Consider the following 21,392-nt stretch of genomic DNA (forward strand, 5'->3'; position numbering starts at 1 on the left):
AGGCAGGTACTACTATTTTCGGTCTTGTAACAATAGTGTTATCTGCTGGAAATGTCTAATTTAAGCATGCGCGACGTGCATCATATTATCGAAGAGGCTAATTCCTTTGGAACCGTTTATGTTTCAATCAGTACACCCATACAAAAGTAAAATGAATTGCTGAAAGGGAATACTAGTGACTTTCACTTCATCGCCGAGTTCCAAATCATAAGTAATTTCCTCTATTTTAGTTCATGCTGAGTAACATGGCTAGACCCATAATGACCCAGTAGAATAAGACAACATATACATGAGAATATTCTTCCATAATAATAACCATAATCCTGCAGTTAATAGCAGGAAATAGCTGTGAAGAAGGGAGTATCTATGTGAATGGTTCATTTGGAAAACATCAAAAGAAGAGAATCATCCTTATCATTACCAAATTGTTCGGAAAATTGATGTACTTCAAATGGATCAGAGGTCACAGACGAGAGATCATGAGAATAATTTTCACTGGCTCAGTTCATACAGGATGAAATGAATTATACCACAATAAGCACCTTTGGCAAAAGTAAAATCCCTTTGCTTTAATACAAAAACGATCTGGGGTCTGAAATAAATCATTAAAAAGAACTCAGGGGCGATTCAGTGTGAATGTGTGGTATGCAATAAATAATGATAAATTAATTGGTCCTCAGAATTTTGAAGTGAAATTAAATATCATTTTTTTGAGGAATATTTTTCCACACCTTCTAGGCGATATTTCTCAAATGGGAGTAATTTTCACTTATATTTCTCATTATAAGTCACGAATTATTTAGATTTAGATTTAGAGCGTATAAACCGATAAATTGGGTGGACCGTGGTGGCAAGGCCTTCTCCATATCCTGACCTCACACCACTTCTGGGGGTCATCTGAAGTGTATTAAAGGAGTCGATCAATAACAGAGAAAAACTAATGTCACGAATGAACCAGACGTGAAGAGATACATAATAATCTCAATATGATTGAAAAATCAATTCTAAATTTGACTAGAAGAGTCAACAAATGTATAGAAAATGGATATCGTTATTTTGTAAACATCCTTATAGCGTAATTGGAATAGAATTTTGTTTTGATGAATTTTTCAAATGAATTAAGGATCTTTTGCAGTTTGAATCAGTAGTAAGAACAATAAGAAAATAGAAAAGCACAGACGTGAAATCAGGAGCGTGCGTCATTCATACCTAATTGCACCCTCGGGACCACAACTGTATATAGGTGTATATGTGACCTCCAATTGGCGCATTAGTGAACGAGGGACCAAAAGCTTTTGAATTCACATTAGTACTTTTTTTCTATAATCCGTTTGAATTTTCTATGATTCTGTCACCGTTATTAACACTTATAGACGAAATAAAAAAGTGGAATCAGCACATTCTGAATCCCTTATAGTAATAAAAATAGATAGAGGGAGCATACGTAATTTTTACATGTCCCCAACATGGTTAGATTACGTTGTCAGATTGTGATATAGGTACCTATTTTCAAATACACAAGTTTACTATATCATTATGAATGTATATTATATTGAATGGAATATATTTATTTGAGTGATTCTCAATTAAATATGCAAATTCACATATTTGGAATCCGATATTTTTCCTAATTGTATTTATTATTTTCTGTATATAAAGGGTGTTTTTTAGAGCTATAGAACTTTAAATTGCAATAAAACAACGATGGATTATTCGATTGACATGAATTTCATTTATCCGCAAGATAATCTTGTGGCATTACATTTTAAATATGATTTCTGGCATATGACCGCCACGGCTGGCTTGGATGTATTCCAATCTGGACGTCCAATTTTCGATGACTTTTTCCAACATTTGTGGCCATATATCGGCAATAACACGGCGAATGTTGTCTTCCAAATGATCAAGGGTTTGTGGCTTATCTGCATAGACCAATGACTTTACATAGCCCCACAGAAAGAAGTCTAGCGGTGTTAAATCACAAGATCTTGGAGGCCAATTCACAGGTCCAAAACGTGAAATTAGGGGTCACCAAACGTGTCTTTCAATAAATCGATTGTGGCACGAGCTGTGTGACATGTTGCGCCGTATTATTGGAACCACAGCTCCTGGACATCATGGTTGTTCAATTCGGGAATGAAAAAGTTAGTAATCATGGTTCTATACCGATCACCATTGACTGTAACGTTCTGGCCATCATCGTTTTTGAAGAAGTACGGACCAATGATTCCACCAGCTCATAAAGCGCAGCAAACAGTCAGTTTTTCTGGATGTAACGGTGTTTCGACTTACACTTGAGGATTAGCTTCACTCCAAATGCGGCAGTTTTGTTTGTTGACGTAGCCATTCAACCAGAAGTGCGTTCATCGCTAAACAATATTCGCTTATGAAAATCGGGAACAACGGCAATCTCATTTTGGGCACTATTTGCAAGCGTTGTTCAGGCCTGAGTCTATGCATGATAAATTGCCAAACCAAACTGAGAATAAATCAGTTGACAGCTGTTAAAGCGGTCGCCATCTTGAACAGTAAGGCCAACTTGAAGTTATATACCTCGAAAAAAAAAAACACCCTATACCTGCTGATATCCATGGTTTGGCAACTATTGCTCTTCTAGTGTCATCCGTTGTTTCACGTCGTTTGTCGCGCTTGAAGTTTGTTTTCTGAATTTCTGATATATTTAGGTACCTATTCATCTCAATATATTTTGAGTCTATATAAAACGTTGACTCACTATGGAACATAAGAAGTGCATTATTCGTGGAGAAACTCGCGAATTCAGTTAAATATCGTATCACTGTTATGTTTTCATTTCCGCGCGCTTCATGTCAAATTTAATAGTTCATGTTGGGGACAAAATTTGCTCTTACTTCTGAGCTAAATCCCAATGCTGAGTTCTATGTTTTCCGGCACAAAATTGAAAATTATGTCATTGGTCAAGAAGTTTTGCCTCAATGTTTCAACTTAAGAATCACCATGCTGAATAATCACCAAAAAAGTACAAAATACTAACAAATCACATCGCATGATCGTACTTCTGATCGGTAACAAAATGTGACTTAGCTAATTGTATGATATAAATGTTTTACTGTATTCTAGAGGTTGTTGTCGGCATATGAAGTATGTTCGACCTTAGAGAACAACAAACATTATTCTGGTTTTTCTGTATTCTACGATTTATTACTCATTTCCGTAAGTGGTTTAAACATTATTTGAATCCAAACCATTAAAATGAAGTGGAATGATTCAACTTCTCAACTCAAAATTTTATATTCATTACGGGGAAAACATAAAACGTATTTTATATGTAGGAAGTTATTCAGAAAAAATTTCATGTATTGATGAACTTTGGTACTCGAATTTATATTTTCCCTCAATGATTGCGGTTTCTCCTCTATTCACTACAGAAAACTGCAATCATTATAAATTATAAGGAAAGGTGTATCATTAAGAGCTTCGAGAGTTTGATGATGTATGGTTATCTGGATGTGATATTAATTAGGTTTCAAGTATTTGATTGCTTCAATCTCTACTTGATGAACATTCATCTTAATATATTGGTCAAAAGTATAGGTATTGGTCACTTCATATAAGCGGAAATGAAGTTGTCTTACATTTAATTGATAAAACTTTTTGAGTAAATATTTGAAAACTACAGTGTGTCTCATTTAAAAGTATCCACCCTCAATAAGTCAACAACAAATCAGAATTTGTGAAAACCCTCAGACAGGTCGATTTTTAAAGAGAGGGGGGCATACAAAACTTGTTTCTACTAGCAACCCCCTGGAGAGGGTTGCAACCCCTTAGGTAGTTTTGTAGCAAAAATGTATGCTCAACGAAAATTTGAGCTGGGATGCCATCAGGAATTTGATCACTTGAGACTAACCTTGCTGACCAAAAGTTAAAACTAAAAAGAAATCGAACGCGCACTATGACTAAGACGTCAAACATGAGACAACAGGACTCGAGAAATAATTCCCAAAGAGAAAGCTTTATTGCTTTCATAAGTTCGTTGACTGACAATATCAGAAAAAATCAAAAAGTGTATAACGTCGAAACAGTTTAGAAGACAATGCAAAAATTGAGACTTGCTAAGTATAAAATTGAGCTGCTCATCAAGACTATCGTTTATAATAGTATTCAACGAGCGGTAATGTAGGTCATAACTCACGCAGATGAAGTTTGCGGCTCGTGCTGTAATTCTTCAAGTGAGTTATGACCATTACCGCAAGTTGAATACTATACTTTATTTACGAATATAACAATGAATACTGAAATACAAGAATAGAGAAAGAACTTCATTGAAAAACCCCAAAAGTTTTCTATAAACCTCAAAATTATCGAAGTGACATTCCTCCCCTCAATAACAATAATGAAATGTTCCATTTCAACCAACAGAATAGAAGCACAGAAGTACAGGAGCACATTTTTTCCGATATATTGTAGTGAGTTATAACAGTGAGTTATTATAACTCACGTTGTTTGCTAATAGATACTATTAATTGCACAAAAGCAGTTGAATAATGAATATATAATTCCATAGGAGTAGATAATAGTATATTATTCAACGAGCGGTAATGTGGGTAATAACTCACGCAGATGAAGTTTGCAGCACGAGCCGCAGGAGAGTGCTGTAATTCATCAAGTGAGTTATGACCATTACCGCAAGTTGAATACTATACTTTATCTACTACTATAACAATAAATAGTTAAATACCAGAATAAAGAAAGAACTTCATTAACAAACCAGAAAATTTACCTATAAACGTCAAAATTATCAAAGTGACATTGGTACTGAACAGTACCAATTCATTATATATCTTCTTATAGCTTGTAGGTAGCTGACCAGACAGTTTTTACTTCAGTTTTGTTTTCAAAAGATTGACCTACGTTGAAGCAAACATCCACATGAATACGAACTTGAGCAAAGCCTATATGCACGCTTTGTTCAAATTCTTATTTTTTTTAATTTTTTTTATTTTTTGAGTAACCTGCAGTTTTTCTTCGAATCAAAACAGCTTCGACATTACCATTTTCTCAATTTTAAGTAATGAATCCTATATAATGATAAGCGTGTTTTCTCTCCCCTACGGGCCGAGAGCAGAGATGCAATATTTGAATAAGATAGTATGTGGGTACACAAACCTCAACCACTTCTTGTGCATCCTACATTTACAATCGATCTGGAATGAAGACGTAATACCTTATTATTCCATCGTTTACCTAATGAAAAGTGGACTTATGTGACAATTATCTGGACACAACATTTATTTCACCAATCAAGGACTTTCTCAATGTTTTACTATCTACAGACATTCGGTGCAGAAGAAGTTGGAAGGAGAGTTACACGGTAAGCGAACAGCATAATGAATCCGCTCACCAGAAATAGTTGAACAGTGATAGAGTGCATATTTCCGCAATTTTCGTCTGACATCCGATTGAATTTAGAAAAAAAAAGGATATAACGTGAGTACAAATTCTCGATCACGCCATTCAGTTCATTAAACATATACGTTCATTGTGGTATAGATTTTATCAATATTTGAGCACTTCACCTGCTATCATATAGGACCCAGGTGAACGTTGATCACGTAATTCGGCCAGTGGTTATTTCATAATTATGCGTTTCCTGGAAACTATTCATTTTTAACGATGTTCGATTTCAAACAGGTAAATCATACTGTGGAACTTTCCATTTAAAAATATCAAGGGTAATGCGTGATTCATAAACATGATCTGATCTTGGCTTTTCCTACAATATAAGTATGTCACAAAATACCATAATTCATATACCGAAAATATGTCTTCATCGGGGATCGAACCCGGCACCTTGTGGTATTTGATCAAGAGGAATGTAAACAATACCAATTGCGTGATGTATGTATACTAAGTTTCCGGTATAAACATTACCTATGGATTCTGGACATAGCCTTATTTATATTTGAATTTTACTTTCTCTCCATTTAAAACTGCAAATTTCAAATGGAGCTTATAATTCGCTCTTTCATCAAATAATTTCATGGCATTAAAAATGATCTTCAATGCTCACAAAATATTGATAATTGAAAATTAAAATTTTCCTAACTTGAAAACATAACCTTTTGAGTGCTCATTCGTCACAATGTCTGCGTTTTTCGATTTTTGAGCCGGGAATAGTATCAAACAATGAGGTTAATTCACTGATTTCGAATCTGTTCTCGAATTCGAGTTTGTCCGTCCATTTGGCCTTCCGTAAGATACAGGACAACTTTCGAACGTAAGGATCTAGAAACTTGAAATTTGTAGAATAGGTTCGGATTTTGAATGCCGCAGTTCATTTTGATAATGGGCAAAATACGAATAGTGTTTCCGTGAATAAGGCTGTTTGAAATTTTGTTTTGATGTTAATTTCAAAACTGCAAATTCAATCGAGATATGAATTGTAGAATGACAATTTAAAGTCCCTTCTGTAAAAATTTATGTTGATCGCATAATCAGAACTATAGAAATAAGTATATTCTATAATTCTAGATACACATTCTGATTTTCTTCATACTCAGCCTTCGAATTCAATGTAGGTACTTATACGTCTTGAAATATGAACGGTGCATTTTATACTCCATTTTTGAGTGTTCGTTCCCTGAACAGAGCAGAGTAATTTTCGAATTTTGAGCCGGGAACGGAGTTAAAGGTTTGAGTCACTTATGATGAACCCGTGGTCTAATTCAATTCTATCCACCCGATTCGATCGTGAACACGATAACTCTCAAAGGAGAACCTAGAGACTTTTCACTATAGGTTTTGATTTCTGTTCATTGCATCATCCGAATCAGATATTTAAGCAGAATACCAAATATATCAGTGATAACAGATCCAACCAAGTTGAAATTCTGACTGTATATCAATAACTAGTAACAATTTCGAGACTAATACAAAATTTCAAATAGATCACGTCACTAGAATCATAAAAAAAGTCAAAATAAAATATCCAAAGAGATGTTTAATTCCATAACCACAGATCTGACTAGGTGAAAATTTAATTCGTGTATGTAAATTACTAGAGCATGCCAAATTTCAAGAGATACCCCTCATCTAGGTAAACTAACCAACAACAATAATAAAATAATATAATAAATGACATCTCATGAATATGAGATGTACAATGAGAAGCACATTTCTTATATTGTAGAATTGGAGAAAAACACTGATTTCGCATCGGGAGCTTTTGAGCGATCATCATTTATGCGTCCTTGGAGAGCATATAACTATGCACACTATTATACAATATTCATATAAAGTTCTGTATGGATAAATAAACGAAAGCTCGAAAACTCCTGATGCCAAATAAGTGGTTTTCTTCAATTCCGTATTAATATTATTTACAATGAAAAAATAGATATAATACAATTTGACAAAAAACATTTTCAGCCTCAAATCTTCAAATTCTCATTACGCAGAAGAACAACTGAAAACTAGAAATGATTCTTTAGAACTTAACACAAAATGATTTTAAGGATTGCCGGTTCAAATCAGAATATACTCTTGATAATATGGTCAAGGTGCACGGATACACCTTAGCCAAATTTCCTCATAATATGGTAATAATCGTTCTGATTTCACCATATCTATTTGAATATAAATATGTATATTTTTACATATTCATATAAAATGTTGGTTTTATTATACCTACTTTCGAAATGTTTCAATGGAATTGTTTTGCAGTGCAAAGTTTTGTCAATTTGTCCTCATATAGGGGCTGTCCTAAATTCGTAGGTACCTATAGCGTGTTTTCTCAGTTCTGAAAAGGGAGAGAGCGATTAGGTTTTTGCAACCTCGTGCTGATAATACCAAAAAAAACAGATTTACTATAGCTGTTATATTTGTGTGTATTGTGATTTGATCTCAATTGAAATCCAACATAATAATGCCTCATAAATTCTCTAATCAATAATAAGCTGATATGTTGCTCGTGTATGGTTTAATGGTAAACCAATTTTTTAATCTTTAATATATTCGTCTGAAACAGGAAGTGAAAAAACGTATCGAAGTTGCATGCGATAATAATAATAATAAGTATTAATCCAGACATTATAATAAGTAATAATCCAGACATGATAAAAAAGGCTCTTCGACATAATTCGAGAAAGGCAAAATGTGTAACTATCAAAATAGGGGTCCTTTGAGCAACTTCTGTGATTCATTTCAAATGTTTTTTTTGTTCATTTATTTGTGTTTACTTATTCAATGTTGATAATTTTGAGTAGGTAAATTTGTTACAACACAAGTCATGTTCTTCTAGAAAATAAAAAGTGCTCAAGATAATTTGTTATAATATCACGAAATACACATATTAAATCAGTGGAACCAAAATTTTTTCAATTTGGGGACAATGTACCATTTTTTTTTGGGAAGTAAGTGAAATTCCATTATTCAACTCAAATTTAGTCGAAATTTTCAATAAGTTGGATGACATATGGGTGACTAAAATCTACTGATCCCTTTTGAAAAATTCCTGCTCTTTCCGAACATTTCCATCAAATTCCAATATTTCACTATACAGGGTGTTGAATCTTAGCTTGTGGAAATTTCCATATTTTTCTAATACGGGCCTGAATTTTTTGATTAGTTTAAAGATGAATTGGTGGAGATAATAGAGTGAATTATACGTTCAAAATATCAATCGAAGGTACTTGGTGGTTCGAAAGCTGTGAGAAAATCAAAATATGGTTGAATTCATGAACAATCCTGTATCTCGGCTATGGAGTTGATTAGACCTATCATATATAGGTTTTTGGGGATCATCTAGGCTAGTTCTACCTCAGATTAACGCATATACATTTACTAATGGATCACCCTGTATATATAATATCAATTTGAAGCTTTGTGCACAATTCTGTGTTCGAAGTGTCGTCAAAATAATTCAAGTAGAAAAAAACTAATATTCAATGACAACAGATCCAACTAAGTTGAAATTTTGTACGCAAATTATACCTGTATGTATAATGAAATAACACTTTCAAGCTTGGTGCTAATATTTTTATTCATACACTTGTCATAACCACGAAAAAATACAAGCAGTGCACAAACAATTAGTGTTGGTTTATTTGTCTTCATACAAGGAAGTTTTAGTTTCGAATGTTTCAAGAATAATTTCGAAAAAAGAAGAGTGAACTGACGTGAAGACAGGAGCTTTTGAGCGCTATTTCATTACAGTTCAATAAAATTGTTTAAAGGTGGATAAGCAGAGAGATTCACGAAGACCGGTTAAAATATTTCAAAAGAAGACTAGGTACCGATAAACATTTAAAATTGTATAGTTAAACTTGGGAGAGATGAGAAAAAATTTCAGATTCGTTTGACTTCGGTTTCACCGGAAATGATAACACCTTTTGTTTCACAAAAGAAACATCCAGTTTTTTTATTCATAATTAGATTTCAATGTGAAAGTTAGTCACGACAAAAACCACAAAACTCATTTTTTGTCGAATGAGAATCCATTTTTTTATTGGTCAGGTGGAATCTAAGTCAAAAAATATTTTCTAAGTGTAATACATCCTACAGCTCTAAAAATTTCGAACGTCCATATTTACGGAATTCCTCTTCGGATTTTGTCCATCAACAAATTCAACCGCGCTATTTCAGAGACGGGACCTCAAAAATTCAAAATTTCTCTGAAAAAGCTCCATAAAATATGGTATGCAGATCATTATCTTTGAACGATCGTTCAAAATTCATAATTTGGTATATAAATGTCAATGTTTTATTGTTTATCAATCATACAGATGCGTTTGCGTTTAATAAATTAGAAAGTTGTTCAAGCATACAACACGAGGAACTTGTTTGTTATCAACTTATTAGACAACAGCAAAAACTCTTCCGACTCTTTTGATCCTCTTCTATTACGATTGTATAATTACAATGCAATACCTAATTTGTAATTGATGTGAACGGCTACTACAATTCATTATGTAACCGTTTTTCTTTATCTATTCTAATTTATTGACACGAAAGATGAAACTGCACTCAGGAGAAGTAGGTAACTACCTAATTTTTCATATACCTACCTCACTTATTCGAGTAATAACTGAACTTATGTATGGGATATCCCAAATTTGTTATCTAGTGAGGGGATCTCAGAACCTCATTTTGAGAGAATTATTTTAGTGAAAACCGCGACCTCATAAGTTCTAATGTTCTCAAGCTTAAAGAGAACATTGGAAAATGATGTGAAATGAAAAGTTTTCATAACTTATTATTGGCGCTATTAACATGAAAAAAAATCTTACAGGCACTTTTTTTAGTAGAATCCTTAAGTGTCAACTTATTTTTTATTGCCATTAGTTTTGAAGTTATAATACAAATTTGTGTTTTTTTTTTCGAACGAAAAGAACGAAAGATAGATTTTTCATCAAACCATCTTAACTTTCACATTTTAGATGCTATCGTTGAAAATATGAGTTGAGTGAAAGTTTCCAAAGGAATTGATTATTATACTGGGAAAAAATGGTTTTCACGAGTTTTCAAATGGAATGTCTGGTCGAAAATATGTGTAATGAAACAATAATCTAATTACAAGAATTAAATGTGGGTAATCCTGTTATGTGGGTAATCTTTCTATACCTACTGCTGGATTATTTTCATCATTAGTTATATACAGTTCACCCGTAAATCCAAAAATATACGATGCTCATGCTGATTTTACTTTATTTTTTACAGAACATGTCGAAGCCAATTGCAGCTTTGTTAATTTGTGCTTTTACAGTGAGTGTTGTGTTAGCACGACCTGCTGGTAACGAATTGGACAATGTGAGTAATCGATTGAACTTGTAATGACTCTGAAGGTTAAAGAAATAATTACTTTTATCTGAATACTGAAAACGTATTAGTTTTACTAGAACATTGCTCATTTCCTTTAGTTTGTATGCATAGTTCCTCATTCCATACATCGTACTTTCAATAATTACTAATACCTACATTAGAATGAATAGAAAAGAAATCCTTGAAGATTGTATTTTTTCTACACATTTCACATTCTTAATGAATTCCAGTTATACCCATGAGAATCAAATATCTCATAAGATGTTTTGAATTATGTTCAGGTCTTACGGAAATTTATCTGTTTAACATAACATTTATTTTACCCTCAAAAATTTTGCCATGTTTATTGTGAATTGGCTTGGCATATACCTGATATTCAGTGGTACATAAAATATTCATACGAAGTGTGACAGTATTGTCGATTGGCTTGTTCAATAGGGTTTAAATGTAGTTTTCGATAAATTCACTCATTGAAAATTTGATGAACTGGAAGTTTCACAAGATGTAACATCAGAAATATGATTTTCTCAGTCCGGACCTGTATTATAGACAAGTCACTGAAACTAAAATATCACCAAATATTTAATAGTTATTTTCCCAACTTGAACATTGGCGAGGAAGATGGGATTCTCTTGCATACTTTGAATTAGGGATTCACCAAGCCAAGTAGCTTGACATTTTAACCAACTACTTGACTTGAAAATCAAGCTCGTGAAAAATTACATACTTGAGCTTGACTTGATATTTATTGCTTGACTTAATATCAAGGTACTTGATATTACTTGAGCTTGATATGCACGCGTCGCACGAAATATTTTTCTGCAATCTCGTGCGCGCTTAGACTGAATTCCTCGAGCGCCGAGAGACTGAAGCATTCGCCAGTGTGACTTTATTAGTAGTTTTCTCACATTTCTATGATATCTATTGGTAGATTTTGGTAGTTTCAAAAATATCTTCCTCTAATTCATTGCATTTTCATTGAAATTAATGAAATATTCCCATAAATATATTTTAGTGATTTTTGCATTGAAAAATGTTGGTTGGCAGAACTGATTTCTTTAAGGCAAATTGATGAATTGACAGATAAAGCCTTGGCGGAAAGTTCGGAGTACCAACATAGAATAATAAAATATAACCATGAAAACTGTGCGTTTCTGATATATTCTCCCACGATTTTGTTCTACAAGATGTGGAAGAATGAACGGAATAACCACAGAATTAGAGAAATATCTTTCCAAACTTGGCCAAAATGACCAAGGATTTTTTTTTTCAACACCAGCATCTTCAACTTCTGTTGAAAGATAATTTCCCAGAGCTGCTCTTACAGTTACAAAAACCCGCAATAGGTTAGGCGACAAATCTATAAGATGCCTTACGTGCCTTAGATCCTGGATGGAAAATTATGAAATCAAACAAAGCCTGAAGGTTTTTTGCAAGATTCCTTCTCTTTTCATCATTTTTTTATTGATGTGACACTAGACAATGCTAAAAATCAAGTAGCTTGATATGATTCAAGTACTTGATAAATAAATACTTGACTTGACATTGAAAAAGTACCTACTACTTGACTTGAGCTTGACTTGAAATTGAGTCAAGCTCAAGTTCAAGCCAAGTAGTTTGAAAACCAAGCCAAGCCTTGAATCCCTATATATGTGAAAAATGTCATGTGCTTCTGAAGAATTTATATAATTATACCAAAAGCACCCAGAGAGAAAATTTTTCAGAATTGAATGAACTTTAACTTCACATTTTTCCGTGGTAAAATCAGTTTTTGCAGAACGTCTCAAGTTCTATAACGCCAGAAAAGAAAGTAATGAAAAGGCTTTCGACTGGGCAGCTAGGTTAAAAGTTTGGCGGTTAACTGCAAGATTAGTTCAACAATGTTAGATGCAGTCATGAGAGACATCGATAAAATACATAAAACAGCCTGTATGTCTTACACTGATATACTCAGGATATATTTCGAACTCCGATTCGAATTCCCCAAAATGACCTGCATCTGCACTGAAAGCGTGTAAAATTATTCGTGAAACACACTGTAGAAACAAAAGTAAAGTATTGGGCCATTCAGTATATTTTGTCCAAAAAATGTATAAAACTCAATATTATAATCCTTTTTTTTAAGTACTTATAAACAACCTTAAATCTAATTTTTACCTATTTTATTTTCGTCTATTAAAACTCTTCGTTCTGATTAAAAAGCTGGATGATCTATAGTGTATACTGTATTAAACTTCTGAAACAATAAGTTCCTATAGTTAGGAAAGAAAACAATACCTCAAAAAAATATATTGTATCAATGTTTCCAGGTTTCCGTAGATGACCCATCGCTCAATATTGTAGATCCTGACAAACGTCTTCCCATAAACAGCGACGCAGATAAAAACAGTGCTTCAGTTCAAATAACAGGCATTAGCACAGGGATTGATTCACCACCTTCCAATGGTGACTTCAAACCACAAAGGGCTGGAACTATGTTTGCCAGATTCATCGATGATATTTTCAATGTGAGTATTCGGTATAATAATATTAATATGTTTATTCACCTCAAAGTATACAAATAAAAGATTTCAAACCAAGTTACAATTCTTGCCTACATTGCAGTTGTACCTTTAGATATCATACATATCAATAATATATTTATTGAGCATCAAACAGTCAAAACAATAATAGAACAAAAAATACAAAGGTTGAATAAACAGGTCTTTCCAAAGAACCTCTAGTAGAACTATTGCTTGTATGTGGTTCATTATAATAAACAACAATATGAAAATAATACCGCAAAAATAAAATAAAAATCTAAATACATAATAAAAAATGTATATGTTTTAATATTTTCTATTCCGAATCTTCTGATGTGAGACCCAACACTTTTACCGAGTTATGAGAATTGGTTGTGTTCTGTGTAAGCTTTGTTACTGTGTCCCATCGTCACTTCAAGCACAGTATTGGTAATTTTTTACCGAAGTGGACCATACGCCTGTAAAATATATTACTACAAAACATTTCATAATTCGATAACTCATCCCTTGATTCTCGTCCCTTTTTCAGATTCGTTTTATTATTTAAGGTTTTCTAATAGAAGTTTCATTTCGATATTGAAAAAAAAGAGTATATTTTAAGGGAAACAATGGATGTTTATTTCATTGTGAAGATAAAGGATAATTCCATTGACGATGAAAAACGATATCAGCCAAATGGCCGACACGGCTACGGTTGAAGCACCATATCCTTTCCATGAAATTTTTCATGGTCAATTCGCACATTTGCAGCTGTACGTCCCAGATAACTTCACGAATTCTATCTTTGAGATGGATTACCACCACGTGGCTTGCCGCGAATCATTATTAGGTATCCATATTCGTTTCCCCTCTGGCGCTCTTAAGATGACGAAGTTATACACTTTATCGCCTTTTTTTTTCGAAGAATATATGTATAGAACAGCACTGTAGTACATACTATTATTTTTTTCACAGACTTATAGTTTTAAATCTTTTAAAACGATTTTTTTTGGTTTTTCATATCAGTGCTTTGTACAATTCTTTTGCGGAAGACAAAAAGTTACCAACATTTTTTTTTCACTCGCAAATTGAAAATACTGTCAATCAACAATGTAGATCATTGTTCAAAGAAATTATGTAAAACCCCATAAAAATCGGTGGTTATAATTGGAAAAATCTATAATTTCTGTTTGAACTGACTGCAAAACCTCAATTTCTGTGTTACTTTTATGTTTTATTATGTTGTTAAGAAAACATATATAGGGGATCAATTAGAGGATTTTTAATTTCAGAGTGACAGAGACAGTAATTTTTGAAAATCGTTGATTCAGTATTTTTATTTTTCCTGTGAAGTATTCGAATGACTAAGTTTATCTGAGTTAGAGTTCAGTCTTTCACGAAATTCTACTTAGTAAATAAATATATTCTTTTTGTACAAAGTCAATTAATTGTTTCTCGTCTTTTTTGCAGATTCCTATAACTGTTCTCCAATCTGTGGCCAAGTTAATAACAAATCCATTCAACACTAAGAATCAAACACCAGAAAAACAGTGAACACCTATTTAGTTTTTTTTTAGTGTAGCGAAGATGTTTATTTTTAAGCAATATTTTTGTATAAATTTGTACTATATCCATTGAACAAATTAGCACTACAAGTATTTAGTATATTTGAAATCTTTTGTACAAATATTTGCAATTTGTACATGCATTTTAATTAACTCTTTGAAATAAATTACAAACCTTCAAAAACAGGACTAAAAATCGTTTTTCTATGACTATTGTATGATGAGATCGCTTTATGAGTTCTTTCAATTAAATTAATATCCATTCATTGATCGATCATTCCAAAATAGCACTTCTTCAAAAAACGGGAATTTAAAGCTGTTATCAATATACTCATACCCAGTGGCGGATCCAGCATTTCTTCAAGGGGGTACACAACAGGGGCGGATCCAGGCGATGTTTAAGGGAGGGGGGGGCATAGAAAGTCGAGGCTCATATAGGTCAGCAAAATAGCAGAATTTCTTGGTGGTACCTACTGAGTCAAGTGTTTTTTATATAAAAATGGATTTTAGTGAATCATAACATATTCAGTTTCCAAAATTTTTGTAGTACAAAAACAAGTTCCAGAAATTTAAAATATTTCATAAATATATGCAGATTTATTTCATGAGAAAAGTTAGACGAAAGAAAGAATAAGGTGTAGTGAAAAGAATTTTTCACTAGCAAAATTCTTCGCCATGGACAGGAACAGATGATAATCATTTGGTGCCAAGTCCCGACTATAAGGTGGATGCGTAAGAACCTCCCAAACAAGCTCCTGGGGCTTCTGGAAAGTCACTATCGATATGTGTAGCCTGGCGTTGTCATGATGGAACACAATTCCTCTCCTACAGGCCAAAGCTAGCCGCTTCTGGGCGATTGCTTCCTTCAGACTGTGTAATTGTTGACAGTAGAGTTCCGAGTTAACAGTTGTGCCGTAGCGGAGCAGTTCATAGTAGATAATTCCATGCCAATCCCACCAAACAGACAGCATAACCTTCCTGGCCGTTTCTGACGACTCACCGCGTTTCGACCACGACCGTTTTCGCTTGACGTTGTCATAAGTGATCCATTTTTCATCAGCAGTCACCAACTGTTTCAAAAACGGAGCGATTCAGCAGCGATTCGCATTTGGAAATTCGGTCCATGAGGTTTTTTGCATTAACTCACACTCATGAGCGTAGGTAGGGCCCAAAGACTCCAAAGCTTTGATGGCGTCAGGCGTTCATTTCTTTTCTATAATCATTAACGGTTCAATTTTTATATTTTAGTGTTCGGCGGTGAGTTATAAGAGTTATGTTCCAGAGTTTCAGCTTCTATTTAATATTTAATTGGACAGTGTTAGTGATTACTGGCCTAAAATGTAGAAAACAAAAGTTTTTTGTTGCGTTTACTGATGAAATTGTAGTTCCAAAAGGGACCTCGTCCCCTTCCTTTGCCTTCCCAAGTATAATAGTTTAAAACTAAGAATAACTGATGAAGTGGTACTAACGAGAAAGTTGGTAGCATTTGAAATTAACAGTTTCCATGTGAGTTTGTTCAAAGCATTTAGAAGAGTCTGATTTTCATACACAAGGTGATTCGTTAAAACATCAGTAAGGTTCCATGTGTAGTAATATAGTAGTAGTAATAATAGATTTGTATTTGAAATCTACAAAAACTGATTTGAGACTCATAAAATTGAATAGAAATTCAGTCCCAACAAAAAACATTCCTACATGTATTCATGAGAACACAAAGAAGTAATATAACTGTAAAACTACTGTGTAGAGAAAAAATAATGGTTATTTAAATAATTAAAAAGTGGAAAAAGAATAACTGTCATTTAATTTCAAGGAATATATACATTATTTAATCATACTCAATCAGAAGTACAAATAAGGTGCAACATTTTCTTATATATTTTTTTCACAGAAGATATATGTTTTCATCAAAGGGCACCTTGATTTCTAAAAATAAATTACTTTATAATCGTCATTCTTCTCAATTAAATATTTACAATTCACCTCGAAAATATTTTTCAACTTTCTATTCTTCTAAATATCAGAAATATTCATTAAACTGAAAAAAACTATTCTCATTGTTCATAATATTTTTTTCCTGAATAAATATCACAATTAACCACGAAATACTTGTGTTGGAAATGATCTTACCTACACTTGAAAACGAATGCTGAAGAGGGCGCAGCCTATCCTTGATCGGGAAAATCATTTGACCTAATCAGAGAGACAACAACAATTCGATATTAGGTCTATGCATCTGTCATCAATCCGAAAGATAGGTTAAGTTCAACTCAATCTGTCAAATCCTACTACGAAAAACTGTTGGTGGAATATTATTATATAATAATATTTGGTATTCTTGGCTGTGGGCAATTACGTTGGATAATTTTCCATCATGGCTAGCTTAATTCGTATTACTCTTCGGAGTATTGTTAACCCTTTACCAAATTCTAGTTTTGGAAACCATGATGTGAAAATTATAAGAACTATCACCAGTAAACTGTTCAAAAATCCTGATGAAAAGCCTAAACCAAAACCATGGCCATATAAGGAGAAAAAGTATACTTTTTTTCATCAATTTATTGATAAAACAACATCACGTTTTGATGACAACTCTAAAGTTAGCTTTATGAAACAAGAAAACAACAAACCTTTGCAACATTTATTTTTTAGCTCATTGTAGTGGAAGGGCCGATTGCTGCTGGTAAAAGTGTATTTGCAAAGCAACTGGCTGATGACTTGGAGATGCTTTATATGCCTGAAGCTAATTTAGATATGTTGTATGTCAATGAATATGGATTTGATTTAAAATCTCTTGACAGTCAGTTACCAGAGCGTTGTAGGAGTTTTGATGTGAAAAATTTCCTTTTGAATCCAAGAACTGGAATGGTTGCAGCTTTTCAAATGCACCAATATTACGTTAAGTGAGTTGATAAGTTTCAGTGCACTTCATATAATTGTGGGTATATTTTACAATTGATCATTTCAAAAAATCATCATCATTTGTACTATAAGCTCTCATGAACTCATGAGGTTAAATGATCTCCTAGGAACACGCAATAATGTTACTTCTAGATTTATGTTCAGATAAGTGTAATGTATCCTGTCTATTATAGTGTCGACAATGTATAATAATATAATTATGAACAAAAACCCAACCTGAGCTTGTAATTTGTAGGTTTTCTCAATACATTGATGCTCTTGCCCATATTTTGAGTACCGGACAAGGTGTTGTTTTAGACAGATGTGTATACTCCGATTTTGTTTTTGCTGAAGCCATGTATAGCCAAGGATATATTTCTAGACCAAGTAAGTTATAATTTATAATCTACATGAATTGTTTGAATAACCTATTGATTTTTTGAAAAGCATACGATGTTTATTATGAAGTGAGAAGAAGAACTTTACAAGAACTATTACGTCCACATCTTGTAATATATTTGGATCTGCCTGTTCCAAAAGTTCAAGAAAACATTCAGAGGCGAAATATACCTTCTGAAGTCAAATCTCCTGCATTAACAAAAGAATATCTTACTGCAATGGAAAAAAATTATAAACAAAAGTATTTGAAAGATATAAGGTGAGTTCATGGATTTTGGCAAGTAATGTAAATCATTCCTCTTATTTTGGCAAGTATAGGAATTGTACATTTTTACTTTTCTTTTAGTAAACATTCCGAGCTATTAGTTTATGATTGGTCTGAAGGTGGCGACCCTGAGGTTGTTGTGGAGGATATTGAAAGAATAGATTTTGATGCTTTTGACCTACAGGTTAGTCAATTGAGAGATTGGGTCCAAGAAACTGAAGAAGATTGGTCATGTCTCAGAAGAAAGTAAGTAGAATTTCTTCAAATTTTCATCAAGTATTTTAAGATATTTATTGACTGATTTCATTTGTGGCCACTTTCATCCCTATCGACACTGTATTTAGTGTTCTATTTATTTTTTACTCTATTTCTGGGTTGTTTTCTTATATATGTCATAGATTGCACTATGCATTTTTTCAGCTTCTTTCAGGGTTAATTTCAGAAATGCAAACCATGAAAAAGTCAACATTATCACTAGTTTAAGGTGTATGTTGTGGGTACTGTCATTTCTGTGATTTGCCTTGTGACGTTAATGTCCAGCTGTTATACCACATTTTGTGGGCTCACCAACTGGTAGTCTTGTTCATGGTTTCTGTGATTAGCCCAATTTGCAATTTGGTCTGGACACTACATGATTTCTCCAATGCTCTTACCCATTTCATAACGTCCTTTACTTCTGATTTTTGCAAAGTGTTCACGTTGCATATTCTGCCATGCACTTTGGTACCTTATATTGTTTATTTATTGGATTTAATTTGAATATGAGTATTTGCTCTATACATTGATCAGTACAATCCATTTGAAAATAAATTCGAATTTGAATTATTTGCGAGAATAATAAACAAACACCCATTAAACCATACAAAATAATTCAATGAAAATGGCAAAAATATTCTAAATATTAATATGGAGTACTTCACTCTTGAAACAATTTTATAATCGTGGTGAAAATAATCGATTTAACGAGATGAAATGTTGCATTTAGATGAGAAAAGGACAATACTGATCGTCTCAGGGTCCAGAGAACATCAATAGCGTTGAGATTTTGATAGCATAAAGAAAATAGCAGTTTAAAGCTTGGTGTATCATTTCTTGGAGATCGCATCATCAGAACAAAAGAAAAAACAAATCGTATTTCTATGACAATTGATCGGATCGAAATTAAATTTTGCAAACAGCTGGGCAATAGCAATTTCAAGCAGTATACGAAACTACATGTTGATAGTGACACTAGAACCATAGACAAAATCTTTGAAATGCGTATCGTGCAATTATTCCAACTAACTATGGACAAGAGCTATCTTAGCTCCTGTAAAAGTACTCAGCATGAATAACCAAGGACGTGATTCTCACTTCAGTTACTCTAAATGATAAATACGCATCCACAGAGACATCGTACAGTGAGAACAGAAGAAGACACTGCTGCTGTAGAGTGTTACGTAGAAGGAGACCCGAATCAGTCTCTCCGCCATTGTGCACAAGAATTGGATAATGTGTCCATCTATTTTATGGACGATTTTGCACAAAAATCTCGTGCAAGTAGTATATTCAATGAATGGGCCCAAAACAAGATTGCTGTTGATCCCAAAAAGAATCCATAAAAGAATTTTGTTTGACGATTGATATACGGCCACAAATGTTAGAAAAAGTGATTGAAAATTGGATCTCCAGATTAGATTACGTCCTAGCCAGCCGTGACAGTCATATGCCAGAAATGATATTTAAATTTTAATGCCAAAAAATTATCTTTTGCAGTCAATTTTGAGTCAATTTTAATAATTCATCCTGGTTTTATTTCATTTCTAAGTTCTATTCTTCTAAAAAAAAACACAGGATCATGGTACAAAACCGGAAGAGAAAAAAAATCATTTATAAATCAAAAAGTGCCGCTTATTATCTATATGGGATAACTCAAATTTCAATCTATTACGTTTAAAACTAACGGAGATACAGGGGGTGTACCATGATCCTGTAACACCCGGTATACTAGTCATACTACAATAGTTCTATGGTTTCCAATAGGCGTATGAATGACGAGCGCTCAAAAGTCTTTGTCACCAACTCAGTGACCGTATTCACGACGAGTGATATGTCAATGATTTCTAATTGATTAAATATGTATGTTATATTTAGTTGTTTCTTCTTTAAGGTATTGTAATGAGAAAGATGAACTTCTGGCCATTACATCAGTTCCTGTGTTTCATATTCCAGAAATGTTAATGGATCCTGATGAAGCTCAAATATGGCATGACGTATGGAATAATGTAATATATAATTTATAATCTTCATCTTAAAACTGTTTACATTTACGTAGAAAATGCAACATTTTATACGACTGCATTTCTTCATTTATACAAAACCAAGAAGACACCTCATACCTCTACATATATGGGTGTTATTTAGTATTAAATCAAAATTGAATTGCAAAATGATAAAATTCAGTTATATTATTTTCAATTTGTTCACCTTTTATTGATAAATGTTCAAAATTTTGACGATTTTTTTTGTAGAAAATCTTCACTCAATGTATATGAAATTTTCAACAACTACTCAATTTATTTTATTCGAAGCAAATTCTTGTCAATGATAATGTTGCATTTCTCATGTAATTTTAAATTTTTAATCTTAAATTTTCAATTTCTCCAAATAATTTGTTTCATCATATTTCAGGCCCCTGGAAATAGGTACCTGCAGGGATATAATACTGACATGGGTGATAAATCTTACCTTTTCAAAACTTCAACCAATTATCGCCGAACTTTACCTCTTTTAGAAAGAAGGTGAGTCTTCTAAACAACTAAATATTTAGTTTTGACCAACATTTTTTTGCAGGCCTTTCTAAACTGGTGTAATAAGGAGCTTCAAAGATCAGATTTCATTAATTACAGTGAAAAGGTGTAAATAAATATTGAAAAGTTTTTCGGGAGTTTTATGTATGAAGATATTCTTTTCAAACCGAGTATT

The 21,392-nt window shown here is 33.0% G+C and overlaps 2 protein-coding genes across 3 annotated transcripts; both read left to right on the forward strand.

Moving 5' to 3' along the window:
- Positions 1-5,308: 5,308 nt before the first annotated feature.
- Positions 5,309-15,052, forward strand: LOC123684674. Of its 2 annotated transcripts, none has more exons than XM_045624034.1 (4): positions 5,309-5,466; positions 10,696-10,785; positions 13,107-13,304; positions 14,769-15,052. In XM_045624034.1, exons 2-4 carry the CDS (start codon positions 10,699-10,701, stop codon positions 14,850-14,852), a joined length of 369 nt encoding a protein of 122 aa, XP_045479990.1. In that variant the 5' UTR covers positions 5,309-5,466; positions 10,696-10,698; the 3' UTR covers positions 14,853-15,052. The 2 variants fall into 2 exon arrangements, with proteins under 2 accessions (XP_045479990.1, XP_045479989.1); XM_045624033.1 differs by lacking the exon at positions 5,309-5,466 and adding an exon at positions 5,638-5,670.
- A 2,059-nt stretch (positions 15,053-17,111) lies between these two features.
- Positions 17,112-21,346, forward strand: LOC123684438 (NADH dehydrogenase [ubiquinone] 1 alpha subcomplex subunit 10, mitochondrial). The gene is made up of 8 exons (XM_045623702.1): positions 17,112-17,462; positions 17,516-17,766; positions 18,021-18,151; positions 18,212-18,422; positions 18,510-18,674; positions 20,578-20,692; positions 21,099-21,208; positions 21,261-21,346. The coding sequence occupies exons 1-8, from the start codon at positions 17,238-17,240 to the stop codon at positions 21,268-21,270; spliced, it is 1,218 nt and encodes a 405-aa protein (XP_045479658.1). The 5' UTR covers positions 17,112-17,237; the 3' UTR covers positions 21,271-21,346.
- Positions 21,347-21,392: the final 46 nt, after the last annotated feature.

Source organism: Harmonia axyridis, chromosome 7 (genome assembly GCF_914767665.1).
Source record: "Harmonia axyridis chromosome 7, icHarAxyr1.1, whole genome shotgun sequence".
NCBI classification, from domain to species: Eukaryota; Metazoa; Arthropoda; class Insecta; order Coleoptera; family Coccinellidae; genus Harmonia; species Harmonia axyridis.

Excerpts from the sequence above, each read along its gene's own strand:
- LOC123684674 (XM_045624033.1), top strand. Across the intron at positions 10,786-13,106 it reads CTGGTAACGAATTGGACAAT|GTTTCCGTAGATGACCCATC; the intron begins GTGAGTAATCGA and ends CAATGTTTCCAG. Across the intron at positions 13,305-14,768 it reads TCATCGATGATATTTTCAAT|ATTCCTATAACTGTTCTCCA; the intron begins GTGAGTATTCGG and ends TCTTTTTTGCAG.
- LOC123684438 (XM_045623702.1), top strand. The coding sequence starts at position 17,238 with ATGGCTAGCTTAATTCGTATTACTCTTCGGAGTATTGTTAACCCTTTA. Across the intron at positions 17,463-17,515 it reads GTTTTGATGACAACTCTAAA|CTCATTGTAGTGGAAGGGCC; the intron begins GTTAGCTTTATG and ends TTTATTTTTTAG. Across the intron at positions 17,767-18,020 it reads ATGCACCAATATTACGTTAA|GTTTTCTCAATACATTGATG; the intron begins GTGAGTTGATAA and ends TGTAATTTGTAG.